Raw genomic sequence first — 27,554 nt, forward strand, 5'->3', positions numbered from 1 at the left:
ATGTGTTGATATCCTTTGTTGGTATGTGTATGTGATTATGCCTCTGGATCATTCCTCTCCCACAAGCTGTTGCTTCCCCAGATCTTTTTGTTGAGGATCAGTTTTTTTTTAAGAGGATTTGTTGTTTTTATGAATTTTAAGTGTTTTTTGCTGATAGAAATTTGCTGGATCCCACATCTTTCCACTGTCTGCTGTGGGTGGTGAGTTATGGCCTAGCCTCAGTACTTTTCATGGCAAACCTTTGTGCTTTTATTTAATAAGTGATATTGGACCACTTCCATTTTCATGTTATTCTAAACATGTAGAATATAGTGTGTTGTATTTCTGCAAAATTCTCCATTGAATCACATGGCTTTCTGTGTCTTCTGCATCCCCTTGTCTGGCAGCTGCTGCCCCAAGATACAGAGTGACCCCAGCTGCTGCTGGGTGCTGCCACATCTGGTCTAGAAGTGAAAGAGCCAGCATGTCACCTTCAAAGGTCTGCAATGCACCTGGAAGCAGCAGCTGTAAATGCCCTGATATGCTTCGAGTCAGTGTGGGAGAATCAGTTGTATTTTTGTGGAACAAGTAAACACTTTCTCTTAATCCTTCTCATGTGACAGCAGCAAATATTTTTCTTCAAAACTGTGAAAAATGCAGATTAAATTATTGGCTCTTCGAAAATATTACATTGAATACTGTATGTGTTATGGAGGGTTATTTTGTAATACTGTATTAATCCTTTTTAAGTAGTGTGTTAAATATAGTTTTAGCTTAAAACATAATGTTAAAATAAAAACTATGAGATGTAAGATATTTTTTACTAGCTCAAGAAAGAGATAAGATAATCAAGAAACTCTTCGCACAGAGATAACAGAAACAGGACACCTGAAGATTTACGGTCTCCTTATCAGAAAAGACAAACATTCTTCCACTTTCACTCTATCATTATGGAACCACCAGGATTAAGGGGAAGAAATTGACAAAAACCAGAAAAATTCTTAATTTGCAAGGAATTTATGAATCATGTATGAAATATATGAATATGCAACAGGGTATTGCTTTTAAGGGTTATCCCTTTGTTCACAAGGCATGTTTTTGGCAGCTTAGTGCCCACAAACATCCAGACGTCCATAATTCTTTGCTTTTTATTGTCTTGTAGTGTCCTAATCCTAATTGTCCAAATTTTTATTACTCTTTTTTATATAAGAAAGAGTAATAAAATTATTTTTTAATAAACTTCTAAAATTTTATAAAATAAGTGATTGGCGTTTTTCACTACTGCTTGAAAGCACAAGTTCCTGCTTTTTGTCCCGTTCAGTGCTGGCTCTTGCTCAGCTGCTTTGGAAGTTTTGAGGGATTATCTTAATACTGCAAAGGATTGTTTGCAGTATGGAAAAACTAAAAAGAATGTCATCTTCAGTCAGTTGGTGTTAATTGAAGTCATCATTATCTAAAGCCAGTAGAGATTCCCCTTTCCTGCAGTGTTTCTGAGCACCGACTGGTGAGGGAAGCATGAGATGCAGAGGAAGGAGGCTGCAGGAGCTGCAGTGCAATTCCTGTGCTCTGCAGGGTGCAGTGGGAAGGGGCCAGGAGCTGCAGTGATGCTGGGATGCTGCAGGGGACACTGAGGGTGGGATGCCTGCCTTGAGACTTGCGCTTCAATAGTCAGAAGGTCTATGCAGGCCTGACAGAAGAAAATCTGATGTTGTCACTGAGAAGGATGTGAAGGATTGTATCTGAAACTATCACATTTAAAATACATTGCAGTAACAATGATATGCTAATCTCTTCAGTGTTCACATTGCTGTTGGCTTTGTAACAATAATGTGTAACTAAATGTGTTTCCATTGGAAAAGTTTTTTTTCTTTCAACCGAAAGCATACTTTTGGTTCCCAAAAACTTTCAGTAGCAACATGGTGAACACTTCTTTAAACCTTTCTTTAAACACTTCTTTAAAATTAAATAAATTGGCTTTTACTTTTTTTTATTTTAAAAAGTAAAAGCCAATTTATTGAACCTTGCCAAACCTCTTTTGAGCAACCTATACCAAAATGATACATTTTTTTCCTCTAATTGTATATTGGTTGTCCTTGAAAATCAAGAATGAAAGAAGAGGGCATAGAACATAACCAGCTCTCAAAACTTGTCTTTATTTTTCTGCTGTTGCTAACCCAACCCCCATGTTTTCTATCACTTTTTACTAGGCTTGTTTAAAAAGATAAGCCCTAGTAAGGGGAATAGGACCTTACAATTCTTCTGCAAAAAGAAAAAAAATTGTTCTGCAGAAAAAAAGTATTTTTCTGTTTCTTGTCAAAAGCTATGAACAGTAATGATGAAGGACATGATGTGTCTCTCAGGTTTTATCCTGAATATGCAAAACTAGTAATGAGGACGAAACTAAAAAAAAGACAGGAAAAAACTCAAAAAACTCAGACCTCCAGGGAGCTGCTGCACAATTGAATACATTGTGCTAATGTTACAAAATACTGAATTAATTTTGTCCTATATTTCTTCCAAATTAATTTTAATTAAAATGTAATAGTTCATATGAGCAGCTTATAATTGTTTTTTCCTAGTGTGATTTGTACAGAATCATTCTAGCAGCTATCAGTTGAAGATGCATTGACTGCATCTGCATTAGCATTTTGGCTCTGAGCAGCAGGAGTTCTGCAGAGTCTCTCACATCTCCCATTGCCATCCCCACATAGTTTTTGATAAGATCAAAAAGTGGTGTCAGTTCCCATGGAGTAACTTCCTCCAGGGGATGTTAAACCACAGGTCTACTCCAGGGATTCATTCCATGTGCTTGGATTCTTTTGGAGATGTGAAGGTTTAAATCAGTGATAGAGTCTCAGGGCAGCTTCTAACAGTCCATGCATGGCAATATTCTGCTTAGGGGACTGGCCTAAATCTAGTTAGACATAAAACCTAAAAATGACATGTCCTGGACATCTCTGACCTCAGCTTCAAACAGCTTTGACCTGGTGATCCCTGCTACTGCACTGCCTTACTTGCTGAGATGCACATGGTCATACTGCTTCCTAAATTGTGCAATGCCCAGAGGAATTAATTCTCTTTACAAATAAGTCATCTTCTGTGTTAAAATATATTGTGTTGTTTAGTGTACAGGCATATTGTTACCTGAAAGATAATTGAGTGCAGGGGTTGTGTGTATCCTTCTCTTACCCCTGTCCAACTTAGCACTTCTCCAAGAGTAGGAGGATTTCATAATATTTTCTCTCCCTAAGGGAATTACTTTCTTTTGTGGTGGAATTCATCTCCCAGTTACCAGGCAACAGCCAAACTTTTCTTGTCACTTGCTTGTAGCTGAGTGTGCCAGATGCAGAGATCAAATTGTGTCTTAATATTACTCTGCAAGTTTTACTATATTTGATTTTAAATATCCACAATTCCCTTTAGATGACTGTTAAGATACTTGAATAGTGATTAATACATGCATTTGTTTGCTGGTAGTTATCTCTGGCAAAACACTTCCAGAAATGCATTTATGACTGCAGACATGTTTTGCTTTTTCCTTCTTCAATGCTTGTCTGCTGGTGTCCTTTACCTGGCTGTGTAGGTACAAAGTTTATAAGGGTATATATAGGTGGAGAATTGAAGTTAATTTGCTTCTCAGATTAGCAGCAGAACCTGCATGATCAGCAGTGGTGATTTCTCTCAGTGACTATGTGATAGCTCAGAGAAAGCCAGCAGATACAAGGTTGGTGAATGGAGGTATTTGGAAATCCAATCTAAAACACTGGTAGCTTGAATTCCACAGCTTTTTTTGCAACTTTGCTCTCCCTATGTTTTTGTTTACATGTTTTGTTTACAAGTTACAAGAATTTTTCCTTCAGCCTGCTCAAAAGGCTGGTGGCAGCTGGCAGAAGGCACAGTTAGGTAATGATGCTTTCGCTGAGAAACATGAAAATATTTTCTGTATCCATAGAAAGATGCAGCTGCTTCTTCTATCTGACACTGAAAATTAACTTTCATTGTTTCCTGACCCAATCCAATGCCAACTAGACTGTTGTAACTCACTGGTGATATGAAGCAGATTTGCCTTTTACGTTCATCACTCTGTGCAGCCTGACAAAATCTAAGTTAAGTAATTGCCCTCTCCCTTTTTTTTTAGTTAAACAGGACCTAGGACTTGATTTTTTCCCCCTGTTTATTTTAGTGCTTATCCTTCAAATATCTGTTTTCCATAACAAGTTGTTTTGCCTCTGGAAAGTGGTTAAACATCCTGGAAAAGTAGCTCCTGAGCATTGTAGGGGATATGCATATCTGGGTAAATTCTGTCTATTCTCTGTGCCACAGGTAATCTTTATGGCTGGTCATGGGTGGGAAATCCACAATTTGCCCTGGAACCAAAATTTATCTGAAATTTGAGCTATGCTAGTGGTAGTTTTTCCTTCAAATTTAGACAAACCATGTGCTTCTTGGGACACTGAAATGCTATTTGGTAACCACTAGTTGCTGACCACATACTTCCACTTGGATGTGCAAGAGTGTCTGAAGTTTGTCTGCAGCATGCTTGACTTCAGGTAGTGTCATTTCTTTTAGATAATGGTTAACTTGGAAAGGGTTTAAAAGCAGCATAAAAATCTACTTCACTGAAATTATGAGGAAATATCTCAGAATTCCTGTATCTTCTTGAAAAAATGGGTTTCAGATCTCTAAATAATTTAATGCAACCTTCTGATTGTCCTTTCTATCGAGAACTCGACCATCTCTAAAGGTTCCAAACCCCTGCCATAGGCAAAGACACCTTCCCCTAGACCAGGTTGTTCAACCCCACATCTAACCTGTCCTTGAACACTTCTAGGGATGGGTTATCCACAGCTTTTCTGGACAACCTGTTCCACTGCCTTCCCAACCTAATAGTAAACAATTTATTTCTTATGTCCAATAGAATTTACACTCTTGTACTTTAAAACAATCATGTCTTGTCCTTTCATTACAGACCCTGGTACAATGTCTCTCCCCATCTATCTCATAAGCCACTTCTATATATTGAAAAGATGAAATAAGCTCTCCTTTATGGAAGTCATCAGTTTAGTATTCTACACTTGGTGTTTTCAATATTGATCTGTATCTTCTGCAAAGATTATAAATTCAGGGTAAAAGCTGTCAGTCAAGTAAAGCTGTCAGTCAAGTGTGACTGACAGGTTCTTGATTAATGAAGCCTAGTACTGAAATTGCAAAACATCAGCTGTTGGCAGTATGGAGATGACTGAGTTTTACAGGATTTGTATGTAATGATGCTTTTCAGTCACTGTTATTTAAGATTACCACGAAAAGTGCCAAACTTACTTTTTCATTAGTACTGGTTGTAATAACTAGTACCATCACAGATCTTAGGAATGATGTATGTTTCATGTACAAATCTTGTGTATGACATCTGAAGGTTCTCTAATCCAGTCCTTAATCAAAACAGAATAAATTAGAGCAGATTGTGCAGGAACTTTATCAGTGAAGTTTTTGATCATGACCTGTTTGCATCTCTCTTTCTGTATTTTTTCATTTCCATGTTACAAAATAAGCAGACTTCACATCTGGTCCAAATTTACTGCATCCCAATTTACCTGTTTCCTTTTGTCTTACCCTTGCACACCTCTGAGAAGCCTGGATCTGTTTTCTCCTTGCCCCTCTGCTAGGTGTCTGTAGACAGCAGAACCTTTTCCCTTTACATTCTCTTTCAAAGTGGAACGATCCCAACTGATTCAGCATCTGCTTGTATGTCATGTGCTCCAACCCATCCACCTTGGTGGTTCTGCTCCAGGCAACACTGGGATGTGCTGCTCCTGCTGCAGGGCTTGCAGCTGCAGGGTAGAGAGAAAAAAATGTTTCCTTGACATGCTGACAATGCTCCTGCTCCTTCTCCCAGAATGTGAGTGGCCCTCTGTGATGAAAAACATGGTAATGGTTGCCTTAGAGCCTTGGTGTTTCTGATAGGAGTTGGTTAATACTAAAATGTAATAAATTAACTAGTACCTTGAGGTAAGGTGTGATTTTAGGCTGCAGTTTGGTGAAATATTTAGATGTGTATCTGTCATTTTGCCTTCAGTGAAACTCAGCTTTGTGCTCAACTTCAAATGCTTTCCTTAAAATAAAAATGTTGAAGCAGTTTCTTAAGACATACTATTTTCAGCTACACACTGTTTTGCTGTGCTGTCTGTTAACTATATAGCCATTGATGGCGATGTCCTGTTCTTAGGAAGCCAAAGTTGTACCACTTTAACTTTTACCTACAGTGACTTTTTGATTTTCTCTCTTTTCTCTCTAGGTTTTGGAATTTAGCTGAGCTGTGCTAAAATTGTATTGATTTCAAAGCAGATTTTTATAATCTGCTTAAATGTGGATCTCATCACTATTTTAACTTTTTTTCTTTTTATTTTTAATGAAATTCAGATGCTGTTAGCATAAGAGCTTAAAAAGGTGAGAGGGATTTTTTAGGTGCCTGGATAAACTGGGTTTTTACACATTTTTTAAGGAGATGGTCTAAGCTAAATATGCTATTAATAAAGCAAAATATTAGAGTGGACAACTGATTGTATTAATAAATTCCCATGGAGACTTTCAGTGACCTCCAGGCTCCTTTTTCAGTTCTATTAAACTTTCCTTTTTCCCTGTTCCCTCCTGGGAATGGGTTCCTGAGTCTCATTCTTTTGAAGGGCAAGAAGTATAAATATGTTTTTACTGTTAAACTACTGCCTTCAGGCAGAAATAAAGCTATTTCATTTATAAACAGGGGATAGAGGGGGCAAAATAATATCACTAAACCAAGATTTTTGGCAGAAACAAATTGCAAAAAATGTAAGGCTTGAAGTGTGTTGTTCAGAAAATAAAATACAATATCTATATAGGTGTTAATACAGTAACAGCTGGGAAGATCAGCTTGAGAGTAGACTACTGACTCGGAGGGAACTCTTGAGTCATCAGCTTTTTTGCTGCTCTTTTAATTGAAAAAGAATAGCAACAGCAACACACACCCCTAAAAAATAGCAGTCCTGAAGCTGCCCTTACTGCAGTTTTTTGTTAAGTCTCTTTCTTCAATTTAAAATGAAAGAAAAAAAGCCTTCCAATTCCAGGTTGCTAAATGCTCTGCCCTGTACTTCACTAGTAGATGAGAGAGTGGGGTGGGAAGCCCTTCAGGCTGTTACAACGCTTGGCTTATTTTGGTTGGTGCCTGCGTAATGCTCCTACGTCATCTTCTCTCTCCTCCTCTGCTTTCTGCAGCTTTAAGTGAGGGTCACATAACTGTTCCCTGTGTAAGGCAGGAGTTTTGGAGCAGACCCTAAAAAAGAAATGCTGATATGCAGACTGCAGTTATGCACAAGTCTGTCTTTTTATTATCTGTTGCCTTGTTTCTAAGGTATTTTCCACAGCCAGAAATAAATCACAATGTGATCCTTGCTTTTCTCTGTTCCCAGCCCAATTTTCATGTCAGTGAAACAGGAAAACCTTGCCCTGGCTCATTCCCCCACTCCACAGGTCTGACAGTATCACAGTGCAGATTCTTGTTGGTCACTGTGGCCACTTCTCTCAGCTCTCTCTGGCATCACATAAATGGCCACTCTGTTGTCTGTTTTGTTGTGGTTTCTCTAGTTTTAAAGGACTTAATTGCAGCAGATTCTGTTTTCTATAGAGAACAAGTCATACAGAGCCAAAACGCAGTCCCTTTTTTTTGCTTCCCTACTTGCCACTGCTTCTTGTTCTATTCAGAGGTGCTATTAATTGCTGCTGCTTTTGTGCAAGCACTCAGTCATATAGATTTTCCATCACCAAAGCTTTATATCAAAGAATGTGGTATCAAAGAAAAGATTTTTTCCTTTTACAGATAAAAGAAAATGTCTTTATTTTCAGAACTCCCAAAGACCAACTGAACTTGCTGTCAAAACAAAAAAAAAAATCTATATTAGGCTTTCTTTTCACAATGTGTGGATTTAAAAAGATCATTTGAAAGAGCATTTATTTGAAATCCAGGTTTCCTGAGCAAACAAAAAAAGCCCTTCCAGTTCATCTAGGCATGGAAGACCTCCTTGTACCACCTAATTTTCTAGAATCTAGGTGGTTATGTGTCATTAGCTTTTTTTTTCCCCTTTTTGACCAAGCTGTCTGGTTAGAATAGAATCACAGAATGGTTTGAGTTGAAAGGGACTTTAAATATCATCTAGTCCCAACCCCTCTTGTAACGACGTATATTTGTATTCCACGGACAAATTCAAGCGAGATCTCTTTGGTTGCTCTTGGGGGAAGAGGTTTATTCAGGATACATTGTGACCCTGCCTCGAGCTGCCAGACACAGCACGTGGCTGGGCCTCGGGTGATGGGGGAGGGGAGAGACAGAGAGGGGAGCAGGGACTCCCGGAGGACTCTCCAGGAGGGGAAGGGAAGATCCAAGAGGGAGTCCAGCCCCCCGGAGACCCTTTATCAAGGGGGGCTCCAGGGTGGGCTGGAACAGGACCTGGGCCAATGGGGTCACAGGCACCTGATGGTTCAGGGGAGGGTTACAGATGTGGGGTGAACCATACATTCTGGGGGGTGAGATGGAACAGTCCATTCGGCTTTTGGACCCCGCTGTAGGTGAGGGTAATTGTCCAGCCAGTAGGGGGCGTTATATTCGTCCTGGCTGTACTATTGTGGTTCTTAATCATATTTATCTACCCTTCCCAACATCTCCCCCTTTTTCACTGAACCATTTGAAATATTAAATATTGATTTAACAACTATTTTCTGCACACTTGGAGGTGTACAGGGTATTGTTACTAGAACTATACTTATTGCTACTGAAACAGTCAAGCTTATTTTACAGAGTTCCTTTAGCCAAGGTGCAAGGCTCAAACTATTAAGTAAACTGTATAGCTGAGATGACCTTATTGTTATTAAATCACTGATTATAGTAGGGGAGGCATTGTCAGAATTTTTTTTTGGAAAAGGTCTTATAATTAAACGGGTTGAAAAAGGTTTGTTAGGGTTTGTGTTAGATATATAGGTGGTCTTAGAGCTTGCAGGCTTGGCTAAAGCTACTCGGCATTTGTCCTTGGTTGAATTATAAGTAAAACTTCAATATAAAAACTGAAACAGAAGAACAAAAACAACATGCACGCATTAAACGATAGAAAGTCCATTTTTCTTTTGATGACGCAGCGTGGTTCAGGTCTGGGTGCTGGCTTCTTGGCTTGTGCTTGTAGAGGAACTGTCTGGTGTGGGGGTGTCAGCAGATTTCGGTGCATGGTAAGGCTTTACATTCTTTCCTGGGACCAACTTGAGTCATCCACCTGTGGAAACACAAGAGAAACCTTTCCCCCACGTTAGAAGACTGTGTGGACTTTGTATATGTCCTGAATCTAAGATTTTGAGTAAAGCTGGGGGGTGTCCTTTTATTTTTACTTTTTTGGTGTTCAGGAAATGTCTATAAATTTGGAGACGAGGCTCTCCTGCAGAGCTACTTAGAAAATTGTGAGCATATAGAGCCTTATTCAACCTCTTTTGAGGTGTAGCCTGATCTACTCCCCCTTCCTTTAGAAGTAAGATGCGTTTTAGGGTTTGGCGTGTATTTTCTATGGTAGTTTTTAACTGTGGTGTAAGATAGGAAAAGGAGATACCACTGTCCTTGAGTACTGGTAGGACTTCTTTCACCTCTTGAGAGGGGACAGCTGTTCGCTGGCTGAATACCACTTGTAAGGCTTGGGAATGCAGACTGTTGTCTTTGCAGCTATTATATTTGATTTCAGGGCAGTTTTTCAGTTGAAGATTGCTGGCACTTTGTTGAGAATTTGGTGAGACTGGGATAGAAAGGTTAGAGTTTGTAGGGGTAAGATAGTTCTCTGTCTGTCCTTTGTTTGTCGAAGCTGCAGTTACAATGTTGCGTTCACGTTGTTGAGGCATAGTGTCACCGTCAGGGTGCGGTGAGGAGCTGATAGTGTGGGAGGCAGGGGCTGCTGCCAGCTGAGGCAGAGGAGCAGGAGGGGTGGAGGTCGTGGGCAGCAGCACTTGTGTGGGACTGGCATTTTCGGAAAGATTTCTTGTAGCTGTGGCATTGGGTGTTGCGGCAGTCTGAAGATCCGGCGGAGGGAGAGATGCGGAGGGATATGATGATGGTTTCGGCAAACCAGGAAGTGGTGCCGGCAATGGGGGGTTCCGGGGCTCTGTAGCCAGAGGCGGGGGCTGTGGCACCGCAGGGGGATGGGGGGGTGTGGACGCCGGGTTTGCGTCTGCCGGGGGGGCCGGCTCCGAGTTCAGGAGGCGGGCGGGCAGCGGGGGCACGGCGCCGGGAGCCGGGGCGTCCCTGGGAAGGACGGGCGGTGCCGCGGCTGCAGGGGCGGGGTCCGGGGCGCTCGAGGGAGAAGAGGTGGAAACAGGGGCGGGGTCATGGCCGCGCGAGAGGGGGGCGGCGGCCGCGGGGGCGGGGTCCGGACTGCGCGAGAGGGAGGCGGCGGCCGCGGGGGCGGGGTCTGGACCGCGGGGGAGGGGGGCGGCGGCCCCGGGGGCGGGGTTAGGGCCGCGGGGGAGGGGGGCGGCGGCCCCGGGGGCGGGGTCAGGGCTGCGCGGGAGGGAGGCGGCGGCCCCGGGAGTGGGGGCCGCCCAGCCCAGGGCCGGCGCATGGCCGGCGTGTTTGCCGGACCAGGGGACTTCCGGGCGGGTTGGGGGGGCGGCCGCGGAGGCGAGCGTCTGCAGCCTTTGCAAAATCGCAGCTGACGCTTGAGATTGTGCTTGTAAAATAGCCATTGACTGGGTTTGTGCTTGCAAAATGGCTGTTGTTTGATTTTGTAAAAGTTCGGCTATAGTAGCCATCATAGCCGGGACAGGCAACGCTGGGGGGGCGGGCGGGGGGGAGGCGGGGCCCGCGGAGTGGTTTGGGGGGGAGGAGGTGGCCGCAAGGGCGGGTTCTGGGTTGCGGGTGGGGGGGGGGCAGCTGCGGCGGGGAGCGCCGCTCGCTCAGAAACCGCCGAGTCGCCAGCCGCCTCGCCGGCATTTTCGCCGCAGCGCGGGGTGGGGGGGCGGTCCGGCGGGGATTGTTGAGCCACGGCGGGGAGCAGTTTGGCTGCTATCTGCGGCTTTTGAGAAGCGCAGAGTTCTGCTAACACTCTATAAGCAGGAAATAAGTCGCAAGCATAGGGGTCCCGCCGTGAAATGTCGTTAAACAGTGTATGTCCCACGGACTCCCAAAAGTCTCCACAAAACACAGCAGAGCGCTCGGCATATGGGAACTTAAGTAAGATCCATTCTAGGAGTTTTCGTAGCTCTTTTTTAGGCAAATTACTATTATGGCTACGTAATAAGTGGTTAAGTTGCTTATAGAGATCTCGATCAGCTGCAGAGTGGGACTGTCCCATTTTTAAACCAGTGTGGCTCACCTCGGTGTCGCAGGAGCGGGATCCTCTGTCAGGTTCCGACGTTTACTGCAGTCGGTGGTGAGGGGTCACCGCGGGGTTTCTCCAGAGCTTCAGCGCGGGCAGTGCTAAGCAGTGCTCGCCTGTGCTTTGTGTACGTGGCCACGTGGCGCGGCAAGTCTCGTCACAAAGCCTTGGGTCGCCGCGGAATCGCGGCGATCTCTTGTGCTCGGAGAATAATGGCCAGAAGTCGTAGAAGGGCTCTAAGAGCTCACTACTATGTAACGAGTCGCTGAGCTGTAGGACGGCTTCGGGACTTTTTAAAGAGCTCCGGTTCGTTACTGCCTAGCAGCAGAATGCCGTGCTCGCGACCACGATGGCGAGGAAATACCTGGTTATTTAGTTAGTGTCCATGGAAAGGTGTCCTACAGGTAGAAAAGCTGGAAAGCATCCAGACGGGTGCAGTTGCAGGTCACCGTGGGTTCGTATTCGAGTTGGGCGCCAGTCTGTAACGACGTATATTTGTATTCCACGGACAGATTCAAGCGAGATCTCTTTGGTTGCTCTTGGGGGAAGAGGTTTATTCAGGATACATTGTGACCCTGCCTCGAGCTGCCAGACACAGCACGTGGCTGGGCCTCGGGTGATGGGGGAGGGGAGAGACAAAGAGGGGAGCAGGGACTCCCGGAGGACTCTCCAGGAGGGGAAGGGAAGATCCAAGAGGGAGTCCAGCCCCCCGGAGACCCTTTATCAAAGGGGGCTCCAGGGTGGGCTGGAACAGGACCTGGGCCAATGGGGTCACAGGCACCTGATGGTTCAGGGGAGGGTTACAGATGTGGGGTGAACCATACATTCTGGGGGGTGAGATGGAACAGTCCATTCGGCTTTTGGACCCCGCTGTAGGTGAGGGTAATTGTCCAGCCAGTAGGGGGCGTTATATTCGTCCTGGCTGTACTATTGTGGTTCTTAATCATATTTATCTACCCTCCCCAACACCCTCTGGCATGGGCAGGGAATCTTCCTTACGACCAGGTTGCTCAAAGCCTCATCCAACCTGGCCTTGCACATTTCCAGGAATGGGGCATCCACAGCTTCTCTGGGCAGCCCCATTCCAGTGTCTCACCACCCTCACAGTAAAATATTTCTTCCTAATAGCTTACCTAAATCTCTCCCCTTTTAGTTCAAAACCATTCCTCTTCGTCCTATCATTATCTGCTCATGCAAAGAATCCCTCTCCCTCTTTTTTATAAGCTTTTAGGTGCTAAAAGGTTGCAATAACATCACCCCAGAGCTGTTTTTCTCTAGGCTGAACAACCCCATCTCTCTTAGCATGTCTTTGTAGGAGACGTGTTCCAGCTCTCTGGTCATCTTTGTGCCCTTCTCCTCCTGCTGCTTTGGACGTGGTGTGCTTTAGTGTTTGTCTTGTGTGGGGACCCCAGAGCTGGACACAGCATTTCAAGTGGGGTCTCATGAGGGCAGAGTAGAAGGGCAGAATCCCCTCCCTCACCCTGCTCCCATGCTGCTCTGGATGCAGCCCAGGACACCTTTGGCTTTCTGGCCTGTGTGCACATATTGCCAGGTCACTTTTCAGCTTTTCATCCAGGAGAATCCCTAAATCTTTCTTGGCAGGGCTCTTCCCAATGAGTATTTCTTCCAGTCTGTACGCAAACCATTGGATGGTTTTGTTGTGGAAAGCTGAAAAATGCTAAGACTCAGCTGTTAGGCAAGCTGTATTTTTTCCTTCTTGGCTGGTGAGGATCTGTGCTGTAAAAAAACAAAAAGGAAAAAAGTCTCAAGCTTTCTCAAAGGGTTAACAAGCTATATGAGGTAGGAATCTTCTTGTAGTGCTGGGAGTGGTTCTTCCAATGTTACTGGAAGCATTATTAGATAGTGAGGAAGAGCATGGTACTAAAGTAAAATTGTTTTGTATCTTCACAGGATAATTAATGCAGTTTTGATCTTAAAGCTAAATCTAATTCATTTTGATTTGTTCAATTTTACAGAAAGGAAAAAGTAATGAAGTTGATACTTCTAGGAAATAATAATGTAATAAGCAAGGGGAAGAAAAGGGAAATTTAGTATATTATTTATATACAGGGAATAATACCTAACTATAAGTGCTTTAGAGTAGGAGTCATAGGTGAAGGGAGATTCTGCAGGAAGGTTCTGCAGGTGATGCACAGAAAGCTGGACTGGAAGCTGTCATTTTGTAAGGAAGGGAAAACCAGAAATAATTCCCACGTTTGTCCTTTGTTATTGAGATCACCAGCCCAAACTTTCTTTTCTGGTCCCTGCTGTAGACCAGTTCCTTGAGTGGAAGAGAGAGCATTTGAACAAGAAAGATCCGGAAAGCTAATCTGAATTTTTAGCTTAATTGATGCTAAACTGGTGAGTGGCTGTGTTGTTGCTTGGCTAAGCCTGCCTTTTTTGGAAATGCAGAGTACAAAGTGCTGGCAGGAGCCCTATAAGGTTTTAAGCTGTTGCTACAAGCTGTTACCTAGATGAGCTGGCAGAAGAATGTTTGAACCTGCAAATGACTTTGGCAGGGCCCAGTCTCTAGCCATAGATTCCTGGCTGTGAAATCTGTCCAGTTATTCTACTAATAATTTGAAGGATGGAGAATCACAGGGTTTCCAGGCACCAGATGTCTGCCTGCCTTTGCTGTGGGACTTTTAGGTTGGTTTTATATCTGTACTATAATTTCTTTTTTTCCTGGAAATTATTGCTGTCCTTTTTGAGAAGGAGATATTAAGACTTCATTAATACCAATTTTTCTACTTTTTAGCTTTCATTATATAAGCTCATTTTAGAACTGTGTTGCCTTTGAAAATCATCTCATCTTTTAGTTGTTTGTGGATCATACCCAGGCTCTTATAAGTGCCATACAATCCATTTTGCTCATACAGATGAAAATCAAAATGCCTTACCAGGTGATTCATAATTTCCAAGCCTAACTTTGGAATTATGCCTAGTAACAAAGATAACTGCTAAAATATAGGAAGCTGCCATTAAAAGTTTCAGATAACCAGTCATAAAATATAATGTTTGGAGTATCACTCATTTTCAGAAGTAATCTTTTGACAAGAACAGCTCCTCCTTCCCTGTTTAGCTCAGTGTAAGCTAATAAGGGTTTTTTTGGATATGGAGCTAAACTTCCCAATTCTATTTTTGCTTTTTGCTTATAAGGATGAATTCTATTTTGGTAGACAGATTGTGCTATCCACTTGGATCATAGCAATCCACTTCGTGTATCACCACTTCAAGCAATGTCACCTTCAGCAGTATCCTTGTTTTACCATTGCTCTTTATCTCATGTTGTTGTTTTGCATAGAGGAAGGTCCAGCTGCCCTTTACTTTAGCATGTTTTGAACCTTTGTAAATATTATGTGTTAAAGAGTACTACTTCAGTTAAAATAATTACCAGAAACAACAGCAAAATAAGTCCAACCAAATGTATTCTCATTAAATTCATCAAGGCATTAGGAGGTCTCATTATTCTGACCTCATTTTTATTTACAGATTAGAGGAAGGAAAACAAGCATCTTGGTGTTTTCTCAAGTTCAAATGAAGTGATTCTGATGCAGGAATATTTCTAAATATTTTAGATGAAAAGAAAACAACAACAATTAAGGCAGAAGTATCACTAACAAAACCATTGACTTTTTGGAGACAAATACCAATTTTGTTCTTTGTAAAAATTGCCAAATATTTTTTTGCTGTGGCATATGTTTAAATAATCTGTTTCCTTCTAGTTCTATGGGCAGTTAAGTTGTTCCATTTTTTATAGGTGTAATGGTTTATTGTTTAGTGCTATTTTAATCTGTTGTCATAATTAACAGCATATTTAACAGTTATCAGAAACTACTGAAGTACCATTTAAGTTTTCAGAAGACTTATTTTCAGAAGAAAAATGTATTTAATTTGTTTTGGTTTTCATTTTTTAGTTTAAACCCATTTTCTGTTTTTAAAATCCATAGTATGCATAGAGTTGTTTATTTTTAAGAACATGGCAACATATGAACTCAACAATATGGATGGAAGGATTGCTGATAAGAAAATGCAAATATAGTATAGCTGGTTTCAAATCTAGATAGTTTTAATAAAAAGTTTCACTCTCATTTGATGTTATAAGACCATTTATTTCACAGTCAAAGTCCTTTGGGCTTTTTAGTTGAGTTTGTGAAGCTCCTTTAATACAGAGATTAGCAGTTTCTTTATTTTGTTCATTTCATTTATTGGTTTGTAAACCTGAAGGCTGTGGATTTTAGGAAAGAAAATCCTTTAATTTTGTGTATGCCTATTGGTATGTGGTGGTTGCCATGGTACATATTTGGAGCAAAACTTTTTAAACGCAAAGTTGAGTATTATCTTTTTTAGTATAATTTTTCTGATAAAATTAAACAGGACTCCAAAAAATTTCAAGTATTTACCAAATTTAGCTTGACTGGATGTTCTAAGGGTCTAAAGTGTAAAGTTCTGACATAAAGGTCTAAATTTCACCATGTGGTCTCAGCATTTCTGCAGCGCTGCACTTCAGATGCACAAACTGATTTGTGTGATGGAGCTTTTTGAGTTAATTTTTTTCAACTCCTTCTGAATTGCAAACCATTGTCTGGGAGCAGCTGCGTTTTTTCTCACTCTTCATTTTAGTTCCTTCTTCCCAATTGTTTTGCACAATGCTCTATTGTGAATAAAGTTTTATAAACATCTATCAAATAGCTGAGTGGTTCAGGAATTATTAAAATTCTTGCATCAGCTCCTTAGGACATTTCTGCCTCCTTTCCTAACAGTCCCTGCTGTAGAGTTCCAGCTTATTCAATGAGCAGGATCATTAATGATGTCAATTGTCTAAAATGTCCCTTGAAAATAAAGATAGCTTTTCAGCTCAGTTAAGGACCTTATACAGAGTTTATGAAGAATGAAAGATCTCTCATAGGCATTCAGCAGCCTGGATTTACAACAGATGCTGCAGAATCAGTTGCCAGATAAGATTTTTAAGTCCAAAGACTCCATGCTCAGGTGTGATGCAGGGCATGAGAACCTTAGGGCTGTTGTTTGTGAATTAAACTTCATGGGTAAATGTATTAGTAAATGTTTTTTCTTTTTGAAATTTGAGCTCTGGAATGCTCCTAGCTAGCAGCTGACTTTGTGCTTTTCCACTGAGGAAATGCCACTTTTGAGTATGGAATCCTTGTCAGCCCAGAGAGCTCATGTGTCTTGCCTGAGAGTATCATATGAGATCTATGGATTGACTATATCTGTCACTTGATTTTACTTGGAGACTTTTTGAGGTAATGATGTGACTAAATGGCAGGACATGTGGGACTGTGTGCTGTCTGAATGTTAGTATTACTTCAAAACCACCTAGAAAATTTTTCAGGCTGTATTCTGCTATTAAAGGAACAAAGTTAAATGATGATACAATTAATATATGAATTAGAAATACCATAATTTTAAATGAAAATAAGTTTTTCTTAAGCAGGCCTGATTCTCTTTCAATGAAGAAAATGTTATTTAAACCCTCTTCTTGTCCAACTCTTGAAACTCTTAGCTTACCAGCTTTCTGAAGCTGAAATTCTGCAAATAAATTCTTTTTACTAACAGACTCATATAAGGTTTTTTACTAAATCAATAATTCTGATATTATCTGTAAATTCAGAAAACACTGAATGTATAAAAATGTTGATCCCCTTTACCTCTCTCTTTTTTATTTTTCTTTGATGGCAACTGTTTTGACTTATTCATATTGTGATTAGATGTTCTGAGTGAGTATACTAGATGTGACAAGCTGTATAAAACACAGAATTTTTCACCAGACTGTACTAGTGAAAAAGCACTAAAAGCACTCCTCTAGGCATAGAGAAGTTCAAGTAGATTCTGTGATCAGGGATTTTAAATTTTTGCTTATTATCCCATAGCTTTCTGTATTATTGGGTTTTTTTTAAATTTTATTTTATTAATAGGATATTTTAAAAGTCTTAGAGCTTTCTCTGTTAGCCAGAAGTGTTTGTGGGGTTTTTTTTTTTCTTCATTGAATCTTAAATTCAGCCTTATGCCATTGCTACCAAAGGTATAGAATAAATGCAATTAATTTCTGCTCCTTCCACTGGCCTTTGAGCTGTGCAGAATAGATCTATCCAGTACCTTCAAAGTACCCACACCTGCAACTGGTCTGTGGAAATTGGGTCTTTTGGGGACTAAGGAGAACACTTCATCTCCAGTATCTAGACCTGAGCAGTGAGTAATGGCATTTCTGAAATAACCTCTCAATAACACTGGAAGCTGTTAGAAAGGAAACAAGAGTGATGTTTTGTGGTAACTTTTGAGTACATTCAGTTGCAGCTGATGTGTAACCTCTCACTGTCATATAAGAAGAGCTGTACTTTTCACACCAGTAGTAGACACTGTACAAAAATGGTTTCATTTTTTTGCTTGGGCTTCCTGATAATACTCTTTGTAGTACAGTGCAGAAAAGCAGAACTGAAATGACCAAATTGTTCAAAAATAATTGAAATAATACAAATTTGCTTGAAAGTAAGATGCAAAGTCTGCTATGCCTGGCAACATTGTCTTGACAGCAATCACTTAAGAACTATTATGTATTTTTTTGTTGTTGTCTTGTTTTTTTTTTTAAGCTGGACCTGTGATCTGCAGAATGCTAACATACCCTCCAACTCGAAGAGCCTTAATTGTGGGTTGTGGTCTGCAGATGTTTCAACAGCTGTCAGGGATTAACACCGTCATGTATGTATTTCCCAATTGCTTCTTCTTATAAAGAATTAGAAAGAAAAATCAGTTAGACCATTAGCAGTTATAGATGGTCTTCTGGACAAAGTCTGAAAGGTGAAAAATTGAGTGTGAGAGCTGGAATGCTGGTTTGAAATCCAGATGTTGATATATTTGGCATCACAGTAAATTGGTGCAAGAGGATGTTGGTATGGGGTAAACATTTTTATAGACATGAGAATACAAACTGTTCTCTGAGAGATGCATATTTGTGTTAGGGTTTATGGTCAAGGCTATGTATGTCTGGACAAGAGAGCACATTTATGGTTTGAATATGTGTGCAAATAGATCACAGTAAGGTGAGGGTTAGATTAACCATGTTAATGAGGTGGAACATTACTGTGACGTGCTAAAGGATGCTGAGGGAAGAAACATTTCCTGTTTTTACATGGTTTTGTTATGTGTATGAGGACTCAGTAAATGTGGAAGTGAAGAATGATGTATTGTATTTTCTGACAAGCTGTCAGCACATAACAGGAGTAGCTCTTGACAAATGTGCAATGTGCAAGACCTTGTTTAACATGAAATTATTGTTGGGCCGCCCTACAGGACTAATCATAATGAATATGGTTCCCATATTGTTTTAAGAGCAAGTGTAAAATATGTTGCCATAACATTTTACAGAGAAAATTATGCCTAAGGGAATGTACATGTTAGGAAATTGTTAAAAGAAACAGCCTAAAGGATAAGCTTTTAGTGATATCAAGAGCTACCATATTAAATGTTAGAGTAAACACTGCCATCTGCCATACTGGAAGAAAAAATGCCCCAGACTGAGTATTATTAAACTGCAAAGGAAGGAAATCTCTAAGAGGTAAAGAAAGACTTCATCAAGTAGGAATTGTAGGCCAATGTGGGAAACACTGGGACACAAAACTGCTAAGTTATGTGTGAAAGCCAGAAGAAAGGCACAGAAAGAGCTTTGATAAATTTTTCAGACACATCAGAAGCAAGAAACTTAACAGTCTCCAGGCCCAGGAAGGATCAAGACATCAGCAGTACACTAGCAGAAGATAAGTATTTAGCACCAAATCTCACAAAGACCCTTTTTGCATTTGTGTTAATTATAGAGGGTATATGAAGCTTTTTTCACTAGAGCCTACTTAAGATGTCTCAGGTGGTCTGCTTGACACTCAAGTATTAGGGGAAAACGTCTATAGCAAGCTGATTAAAAAATTACAAATTAATCAGGGTACACTCAACAGGTCTTGAGTAATTTGCATCCATAATCACTGAATTTGGAAATGTAGTATAATTTACATGAAGCTACAGCCCAGAAAGTTTTATTTCTGTTTTTGTAAAAATTAATTAAAACTTCATAGAATCAAATAAGCCGTGTGTTAATAAATATGAAAAATGAACTGTACACGTCCAATATAAAACAAAGAGAGCCAGCATGATAGTTGTAGACAGATTACAGCTTGCTTGGATGTGAGTCCATGGTTGTGTTAGAACTGTAAATCCCACGTGAATTAACCATTTTAAGCAACCATGACAGCTTCAGCCAAAGAACTTACTTGAAGAAATCATGTAGTTATAAAAGTAGGTGAGAAGTCCTGTCAGGTAAATAACTATTTAAGGTAGGAGAAAAAAGGATGAGAGTAGAAGATCAGTTACACAAACCAAGAATAGACTCCTACAATGATCTATATGAAGATCTTTGCTCCTTTAATAAATCTGTGAAAGCAGCTAAACAACAAAATAGCAGCTTATATTCATACAGCATTGACAATATAAAGATCTCCCAAATCTGTGAACGTGAACAGTTCTGAGAAGATAATGCAAGATAACAACTTAGTGGAATGGCAAGTGCATTAACTATACAATGTTATTCAATAATGCCTGCAGGAGGGAGCTAACTAACATGCATGGCAGTCTAAGTTGTTACTACTCAAAAAAGAGGGCTTACAGTTGCATTATCTTTCTATACAAACATCATGATGACATCCATGGTCCAGCTGGAGAAGTACAAACAGTTGCAGATGTCCTTTCTTTTAATAAGAGCAAACCAGGTTATGTGTGGGGAAAGAGATACCTATGTTTGAACAGGATGATGAGAACTCTGCAGCTTGGAAAAGAAATGAGGTCAGAAGAAATACAAGAGGTATATAAAGCTACCAATGTTATGGAGAGGATGGGGAGAGCATGATTACTCATCATTTCTTCTAACACATTTTTGGTTACTCCTAGCTCTTACCCAGCAGTAGGTTTAAATTAAGCATTTTTTCATGCAACACATAATTACATATTGGAATTCATTGCCACAGGATATTACAGATGCCAAATGTAGAAATACATTTAGAAGTTAATTAGGGAAACTTACATAATAAGCGTTATTAAAATGTTACAAAATGTGGTGTGCATGCAATCTCTGGCCAAGGACAGTCATTCTCACAATTTGGATCTTAATACTTTGAGATGCTCTATTAGGCTACAACAAAAAATCGACAGTTCACAAGGCTTATGACACTGGTAGGTTGACTTTGTTTATTTTATACTTACTATGGTTTGAAATCTCAAACTGCTTTCTATATAGGAGGTTTTACAAATAGGTTGGAATTGACCTAATTTGCTCGTGGATGTGTAGGAGGACAGAATTACAACTATAAAATGTGGTTGAATCTTAGCTTTAAAATACTAAAATGCCTGTAATAAACACATGAAGGCACTGTTGTTAAAGGACTGGATTGTCAGCCATTTGCTGTATTCAGTTTCTTTTAATATTCCAGTATAACAAAATTTTTAGTTATCAGGTATGCAAGACAAACATTCTCCTGCAAAAGGACATTTTTCAAATACAAGTAAGCAGCTGTCTGTTGGTGGCTTGCTTACATAGAAATCAGTAAATGCCTTTTAATGCTGTAATTAGGTGGTACCTTAAGGAACTGTCAGATTGTATTAACTCTCTAAGCACTAGTTTTCTCTTCATAATGTTTAGTTGTGTCCTTCTGGGATTGCTGTTGTCTCGCAGCATGAAAGCAGGCATTGGTTATGGTTGGAGGGTCTAGTATTGTGTGGACTTTCCTTCAGTGGTTTCTCAAAAACAGACATGGAAAGTATTTTGACAGCAGATGTTCAATGTACCTTTGGTGCTACTGTAAATCCTTGTTTGTTGGCCCTTTTTAGGCCATAGAAGAGGCTGATGACCCCAACTTGCAGTTGCCTGGCTTTCCATGGCAGAGAATTGCCTCTGGTTGCTCTCTGACCACTTAACAGGGCAGCACCCAAGATAGGCCCTGACTTGTTCTGATCTTCTGACTTGAAAGTTCTGCTCTTTCTGCTATTTGTTTAATCTTGTATTTTACTGTAAGAAAAGTGAGGCTATCAGAGTGAATTTGTGTGTGTCTGAAAAGCTCATTTAAACCCCATAATCAAATCACAAAAGGACATGAAAACATAAAAAATAACACAATTGTAGAATGATTTAATACTTGCCCAATTTGTATATGCTTTACTGAGTAACTCATCAATTTTAGTAAAAAAAAGCTTGAATCAAAAATTATGGGTGTTACAGGAATTTTGCAGAGGTCTAAAAATAGTCACTGAGTGTACCCAGTAGAAGAAGAGATGCTAAAAAGCTAAAATTACCTGCAAGAAACATATGGTGATAATAAAAGTCTAGAGCTTCCATGCTTAATAATTTAGTATTCTGGTATAAATTTTCTGGTTAAAAACTGGATATCAGTATTGAAGCCAGTGAGAGCAATGAAGTCCATGTGTAGTTGGAATTCTCTTCAGGATAGGGAGAGGAAAACCAGAAGAATTTCTGTAAGAAGTGTTGAAGGCTATGCTCAGCCTTTTTAATTCTGCAATAAACTGATCTGGTTTTTGTGCAGAAATAGTTTCATATCATATTTGAATCACATTTGTTATACGCATGTGTGTGTATAACATGTGTGTTTATCTAGCCGTGAGGAACCAGAAACTCATCAGGAACAGGATGTTACTGAATTGGTGAGAACAGTATGTGGAGCAACCTCTGCATTGAGGAGGTAGATCTAAAAGAGAAGCAAAATGTAAAAATAGGCTAAGGAGGTTGTGTCTGTCACAGGAAAAAATTCTAGCATGATAAATTTAGTCAGCAAAAGAATAAAACTTGGTGACCTATTGCTTTGATTCCATTTTTTCCCCCTAAGAACAAGAGTTTCACTGATATCTGATGCAGTGCCTGACGCAGAACAAATGTTTCCTTTTTGTCCTGGCTTTTGCAGCTTAACTGATCTGTTAAAGTCATACAATTTTAGACAAGCATCTCTCATCTCTCAGACCTGTGTGAGCTGGTCTGAAATAGTTTAACTTCTCAATTTCTTATCGTTCTAGTGTTTTCTCATGTCAAAAACAGAAGGTCATTGTTTCAAGCCTGGAGCCCAAGTCTGGTTGGCCTGAGACTGAGAAAGGCCTTGTGAAGGAAGTTATATTCTTTCACAGGGAATGTTCCAGGGGAGTAGTTACTACAAATTTAATATATTAATGGTAATATATCCCAGAACTTGGTTAAATCAGTGATGTTAAGATATTTTTAAGCCCAAAGTTGCCCATAGTTAAAACCTAGGGGAAGAGGATCATTTTGAGGTAAAATTTGAAAGTAATTTTTCCGATCAGTTTCTTATTAAAAAAAAAAAAAAAAGATAAAAAATGGAGGAAGTTCCATTTTTTTTTTGGGGGGGGGGGGGGCGTGTGTGGAAGGAAGAGGGGACTTGAAGGATTTGAACTGTTTCACATTGTGTAGTGAAAACCATCAATGGATGTTTTATCTCTGTGCTCATGTTCCTGCAAAAGCAAGACTTCTGAAAACATTTCTGGTAATGTGAAGCTTTGTGGCAGTTAAAATACTTCCAAACCATGGGGAAGAAAGATTTTGGAAAAAATCCCAAGTTATCTTGAATGCTAGGCAGTAATTTAGCCATAATTGGAGGGAATTCAGTATTGTCTTGACAAAATTGCTCGCAGGTGGTGTGACCTGCGCTGGAGATTTTGCTGCTCTTTGAGAGGTTTGTTGACTGTTCCCAAAGTCTGCCCATGCCCTCAAGACTATAAATCTCAGCTAATATTGAAGAGACAGCTGTATCATCTTGATTATACTTACTCTTGCAATACTTTAAGTGGACTTGATGAAAGCCAGAGAAAGTACTTTGTTCTGCAGTTGAAACACTAAGTTTGATGTGGTGCTAATTTTGTAATTTGCCATTATCTTTTCACATTGTGTTAGAAAAACTTTCTGCAACAGGAAAGTGGTATAATGTGTCAACAGGGAAAGTACATGGCCTTCAGCATTTTTGCTAAGCTATTTTGAAGGTTTATATGATCTGTTATTCCTATTTAATAAAATGGGTTTTTTTTAAAAATTCTGAGATATCTTTGCATCTCTTAAAAGTTAAGTGAATACACATATAAAATGTATTGCTGCTTGGATTTGATCCTCAGATGCCTTTGAGCTCTGCCAGTGTTGCCTTTTTTAATTTATGCAAGCAAACAAAAGAACCGGAAAAAAATGATGATAAAAAGAATAATCTTTTTTCAGCTGGCAAGAAATAGGGAGGGGAATAAAATACTATATGGAGAAGGAAGAAAGCTCAAAATAATGAGAGGGGAAAAAGAAGCTGGATAATAGAAGAAAAAGACAAAAGAAGACAAGAGGAGGTTATGTAACAAGTGGAAATTTAGGGTTTGAAGATAAGAATATTCGAACAATTAATATGAAAAGTGAAAAAATATTGTACTGAATGTGAATGAGAGAATGAAAGAAAATAGGAGTGAGACTGGGAAAGAAGTCAGGATACTTCTGGAGTTGAATAGAGACCAGAGAGGAGTTTAGTGGAAAGCTCTTTTCCCATTTAATTGCAAGGTCTGTTGTGCAGCAGTTTCAGAGCTGACACCTGATAACACCTCACTGTAGCCTCAGAACCCACCCAGTGCTTCTGCTTGACATGAGTGTGCAGCTGAATCCCCAGAGGGGTGGTGAAGGTCAAGACCCAGAAACACGTCTTTAAATTCCAGTTTTTTAACTTCTTCAAAATGAAATACTGAAGAGGGAACTTAGGAAAATATCTGACATATCTTACTGCAGATAAACTTTTCATTTCTTAAAGATCATTGAAAAATACCTTATTTTGTGAATTACTGCACAAGTAGCAGCAGCCTTCTCCACTCTTTCATCATCAGCAGCAATATAGAGATTTATAATTAATTACTAAATGTATTTATCGGTTATGACAGATTTATAATGATAAGCTGGTCGTTGAAATGAGGTTTTCCTAGAGCATTGGTTGTTTTGAATATTGGAAAGGAGTTGCTGAGATCTGTAAACAGAAGTTCTACTGGCAAAAAGTAATGGTGATTCACATTTTTCTTATTATTTGTATTCAGGCATTGACTTAATGTTGTGAAGGTTTCTGTTGTGTTCTCTGACTGTGCATTTTAAACAAAATCCAGAAAGCAGAATACTGTATTTAAAAAAAACCCCAACAGACAAAACAAAACCCCAGTCTGGCACAATGCTAAATGTCATCCAAGTTGCACAGCAGTTACTGAAGGAGAGCCTCTTTTATTGTACTCTTGACTTAAATTCAAATTGGGCACAGTAACTCCCAAGCAGACTGCCATGTGGCATTTATTTTTGGATGGCCAGTAACTTGTTGTCTCAGTTTTTCTTGAGTTGTCTCAGACCCAACTGGGCTTTAAGTTTGACTAAAGGAGGGACTATTGCATTATTCTAACTTTGTAGAATTGTCAGGATAATTTAAAAGATTTGGTAATTGACGAGTCTAATTTTCTCTGATGACTTTATGACATTAAGGCTGATGCCTGGTTAGGTTTTCATCCTTCAGTATTTTGTTGAGGATAAACTGTCCAGTTTATATCTTTCTTTTAAATTTTGCATTTTCATCTTAGACTTTAGGATCTGTTTAATAAAACAAAAATAAACTCTATGTTGCACATCCACTTGCTTTTCAGATAATAATCCATTAGAGATTTTTTATTAGATTTTCATAAATTCTTCCAATTTTTTTTTTTTTTTTTTTAGGAATGACTCTTCATTTTACTTCCTTCATATTGCAAGATGTGCAAACTCATCATGTAAAATACTTCAATGGCATATAGATGCTTTTTATATAGGCTGCAGATATTTTTGGAAGAACAGCTAAACAGTAGTCTAGTCTAGTCAAACATGCTAGGTGAGGTGAATCTCCCATTACACCAGCTGTCTCTGTTGTATGTGCTATACAGAAATAGTATGATTAACTTGTAACAACTCTTGAGAAGAACAAATTGTAGTTAAGAAGCAAAATAATTTCATATTACTCACTGTAAAACATTCTAAATGGGAGTTTATGGAAACTGCCTATATCAGTTTAATAATACTTGAAAAGGAAAATGAATCTCTGACTCAGGCTTTTTGAAAGTTTTTCTTTTCAGCAGCCACTTTTCCATAGACAATGTACTGTTATCACAGCTGAGCTTGTTTCTTTAAAATAAAAGTATAAAATATATTAAAAAAACCCAACTTCAAATATCTGGCGGTTACCAAGTTGTACATACTGAACACAAGTTTATTGTATACAAACAGGCTTATACAGTATTTTTTCCAAGCCCTGTAATATAGGTGATGATGATTTTTATTATCATGATTACTAAATTTTAATTATTTTTCTCCCAGTAAAATGGTAGGTCTGAACTGAACAATTAGTTCGTTTGTGAAAATCTGTCCATTAAGTTTGAAAAATTGTCACACAACCTATAGAGAGAAGCAGCGACTTTGGAACTGTGGCCAAGGACGAACTCAGATTTGGAGGTGAAAGTGGCTGGAGGTACAGAGCCTTAGGCTGGGCAGAAGCAATTCTTGCCAGCAGTTGAGATGCTGGTTGTGTGGGTAACAAGAAATGTAAAATTCCCTTTCATCACATGCTCTCAGCAGGAAGCCTGGGCAGTATTTACAGCAGCTGTGACTTGGCAGAGCCAATCCTCTGCATCCCCTCTTTGTTTGCCTTCACCTCTCCATCAGTAAAGGCCGGGGAGGAGCCCAAACACAGTTTTTCTGGACCTTGCTCTGATGTTCTTCCTTCTTCTCAGTCATTAGTAAATGCTGATGTGGGGAGGGAATACCTCCAATAAGGGGAGTAAAGCCTGAGTAAATCTGCTAGGCAGTGGCTGAAACACAAATCTGGTCATGACAGGGTGCCAATAGCTTTATCCATTGCAGGTAGTAATGACTTGGTATTCAGAATTACAGAGAGGGATGGGAAGAGAAAACAGCTGGGTCGTACTGCTGGGCACCCAAGGTGGCTCTGCAGCTGTGCAAGAGCAATGAGCTGTAGTTGGGCCTTCGCCTTCCTTCTGCTTCTGTGCTTACCAGCAAACTGCACAACTGAGTGATCTGGAGGGATGTGGGCTGCAGAAGGCAGCTCAGTAAACTTGAACATTTTTTAAGGGAGTTATATTGCTAAAGTTTCTGTATCATTTACTGTGTTTTAAAGATAGCTCCTATGATTTAGAATTTTTGTTTAAAAATTGAAGTGTTTTTGTTAAATATTCTTTGCGTGTTTATCGGGTGGCCTGCAAAACCCTGGAAAGCTTAGGGTTTTAATGATTTAGCTCCAAAGGCTGTATTTTATCAGTTGAAATAATTGTAAGAGGGTAGTTAGGGTGCAAATAAGAAACTGAACTTGCATTAAAAACAAGTCACCTGTGTGTCAACATTGCTAGCAATAAATCCACACTATGCCAAATTTCCACTAAAATTTAAAAAAATGAAACTAAAGGCATTTTCTCCTGTTGTGCTGCCCTGGTAGTTTAAAAGTTAATCTGAGTCATTTTAAAAGTACAGATTTGTAATTTGCCTTAAAACAAAGAAGTTAAAAGTTGAAATTTTGTTTATTTGGCCAATGCCATACATCAATCTTCAAGATTCCCTCTTAGGCTGAAGCTTCTCACTTCAAATGCCATTTCTCTGTGCATGTTGTGTTCTTATTCCTTTTGAAATAGAAAAGGAAAATCACAGTTTTATGCCACTTAAAAGGAAAAAAAGAAAGATGCAACACAAAGCAGTGAATTGCAATGGAGTTGTTAACTAGATTAAAGCTATGAAATACATACCCTGCTTAAGCTGCTTGCCTTGTTGATCAAACTAACCAGAGTTTTTGGAGGATGGTTTTTACAGGTACCTCCTCATTCTAACTGTTGGAGATCAAAGGATAGGTAATGCAGATATAAATGTTTTGAAGGTGTATTGGAAGATCAAGGACGTATTTAAAGATGCTATGTAATGGGACTAATGGGACGAAATGATGTAAAATGTAGAGTGATTAGTGGAACATAGTTCAATGCTTAGAGGTACTGTATTGAGTGTCTCAAGGGAAGTAGGAAACAATTGTAGTTTCTAATTGCTTAAACTGTTACAACAATAGAGAAAGTATTGGCAATAACATACTTAGGGGTTTGGTGTTGAGA

General features: G+C 39.6%; 1 protein-coding gene across 1 annotated transcript in view; it reads left to right on the top strand.

The window, feature by feature from the left end:
* SLC2A13 (solute carrier family 2 member 13) overlaps positions 1 to 27,554 on the top strand; it is a 146,138-nt gene that overhangs the window by 51,244 nt on the left and 67,340 nt on the right. The window contains exon 4 of the mRNA XM_002193899.6: positions 17,957 to 18,065. Within this exon, the coding sequence (XP_002193935.3) occupies positions 17,957 to 18,065 (109 nt within the window). The remainder of the gene's footprint in view (positions 1 to 17,956; positions 18,066 to 27,554) is intronic.

This window comes from Taeniopygia guttata, chromosome 1A (genome assembly GCF_048771995.1).
Source record: "Taeniopygia guttata chromosome 1A, bTaeGut7.mat, whole genome shotgun sequence".
Lineage (NCBI taxonomy): Eukaryota > Metazoa > Chordata > Aves > Passeriformes > Estrildidae > Taeniopygia > Taeniopygia guttata.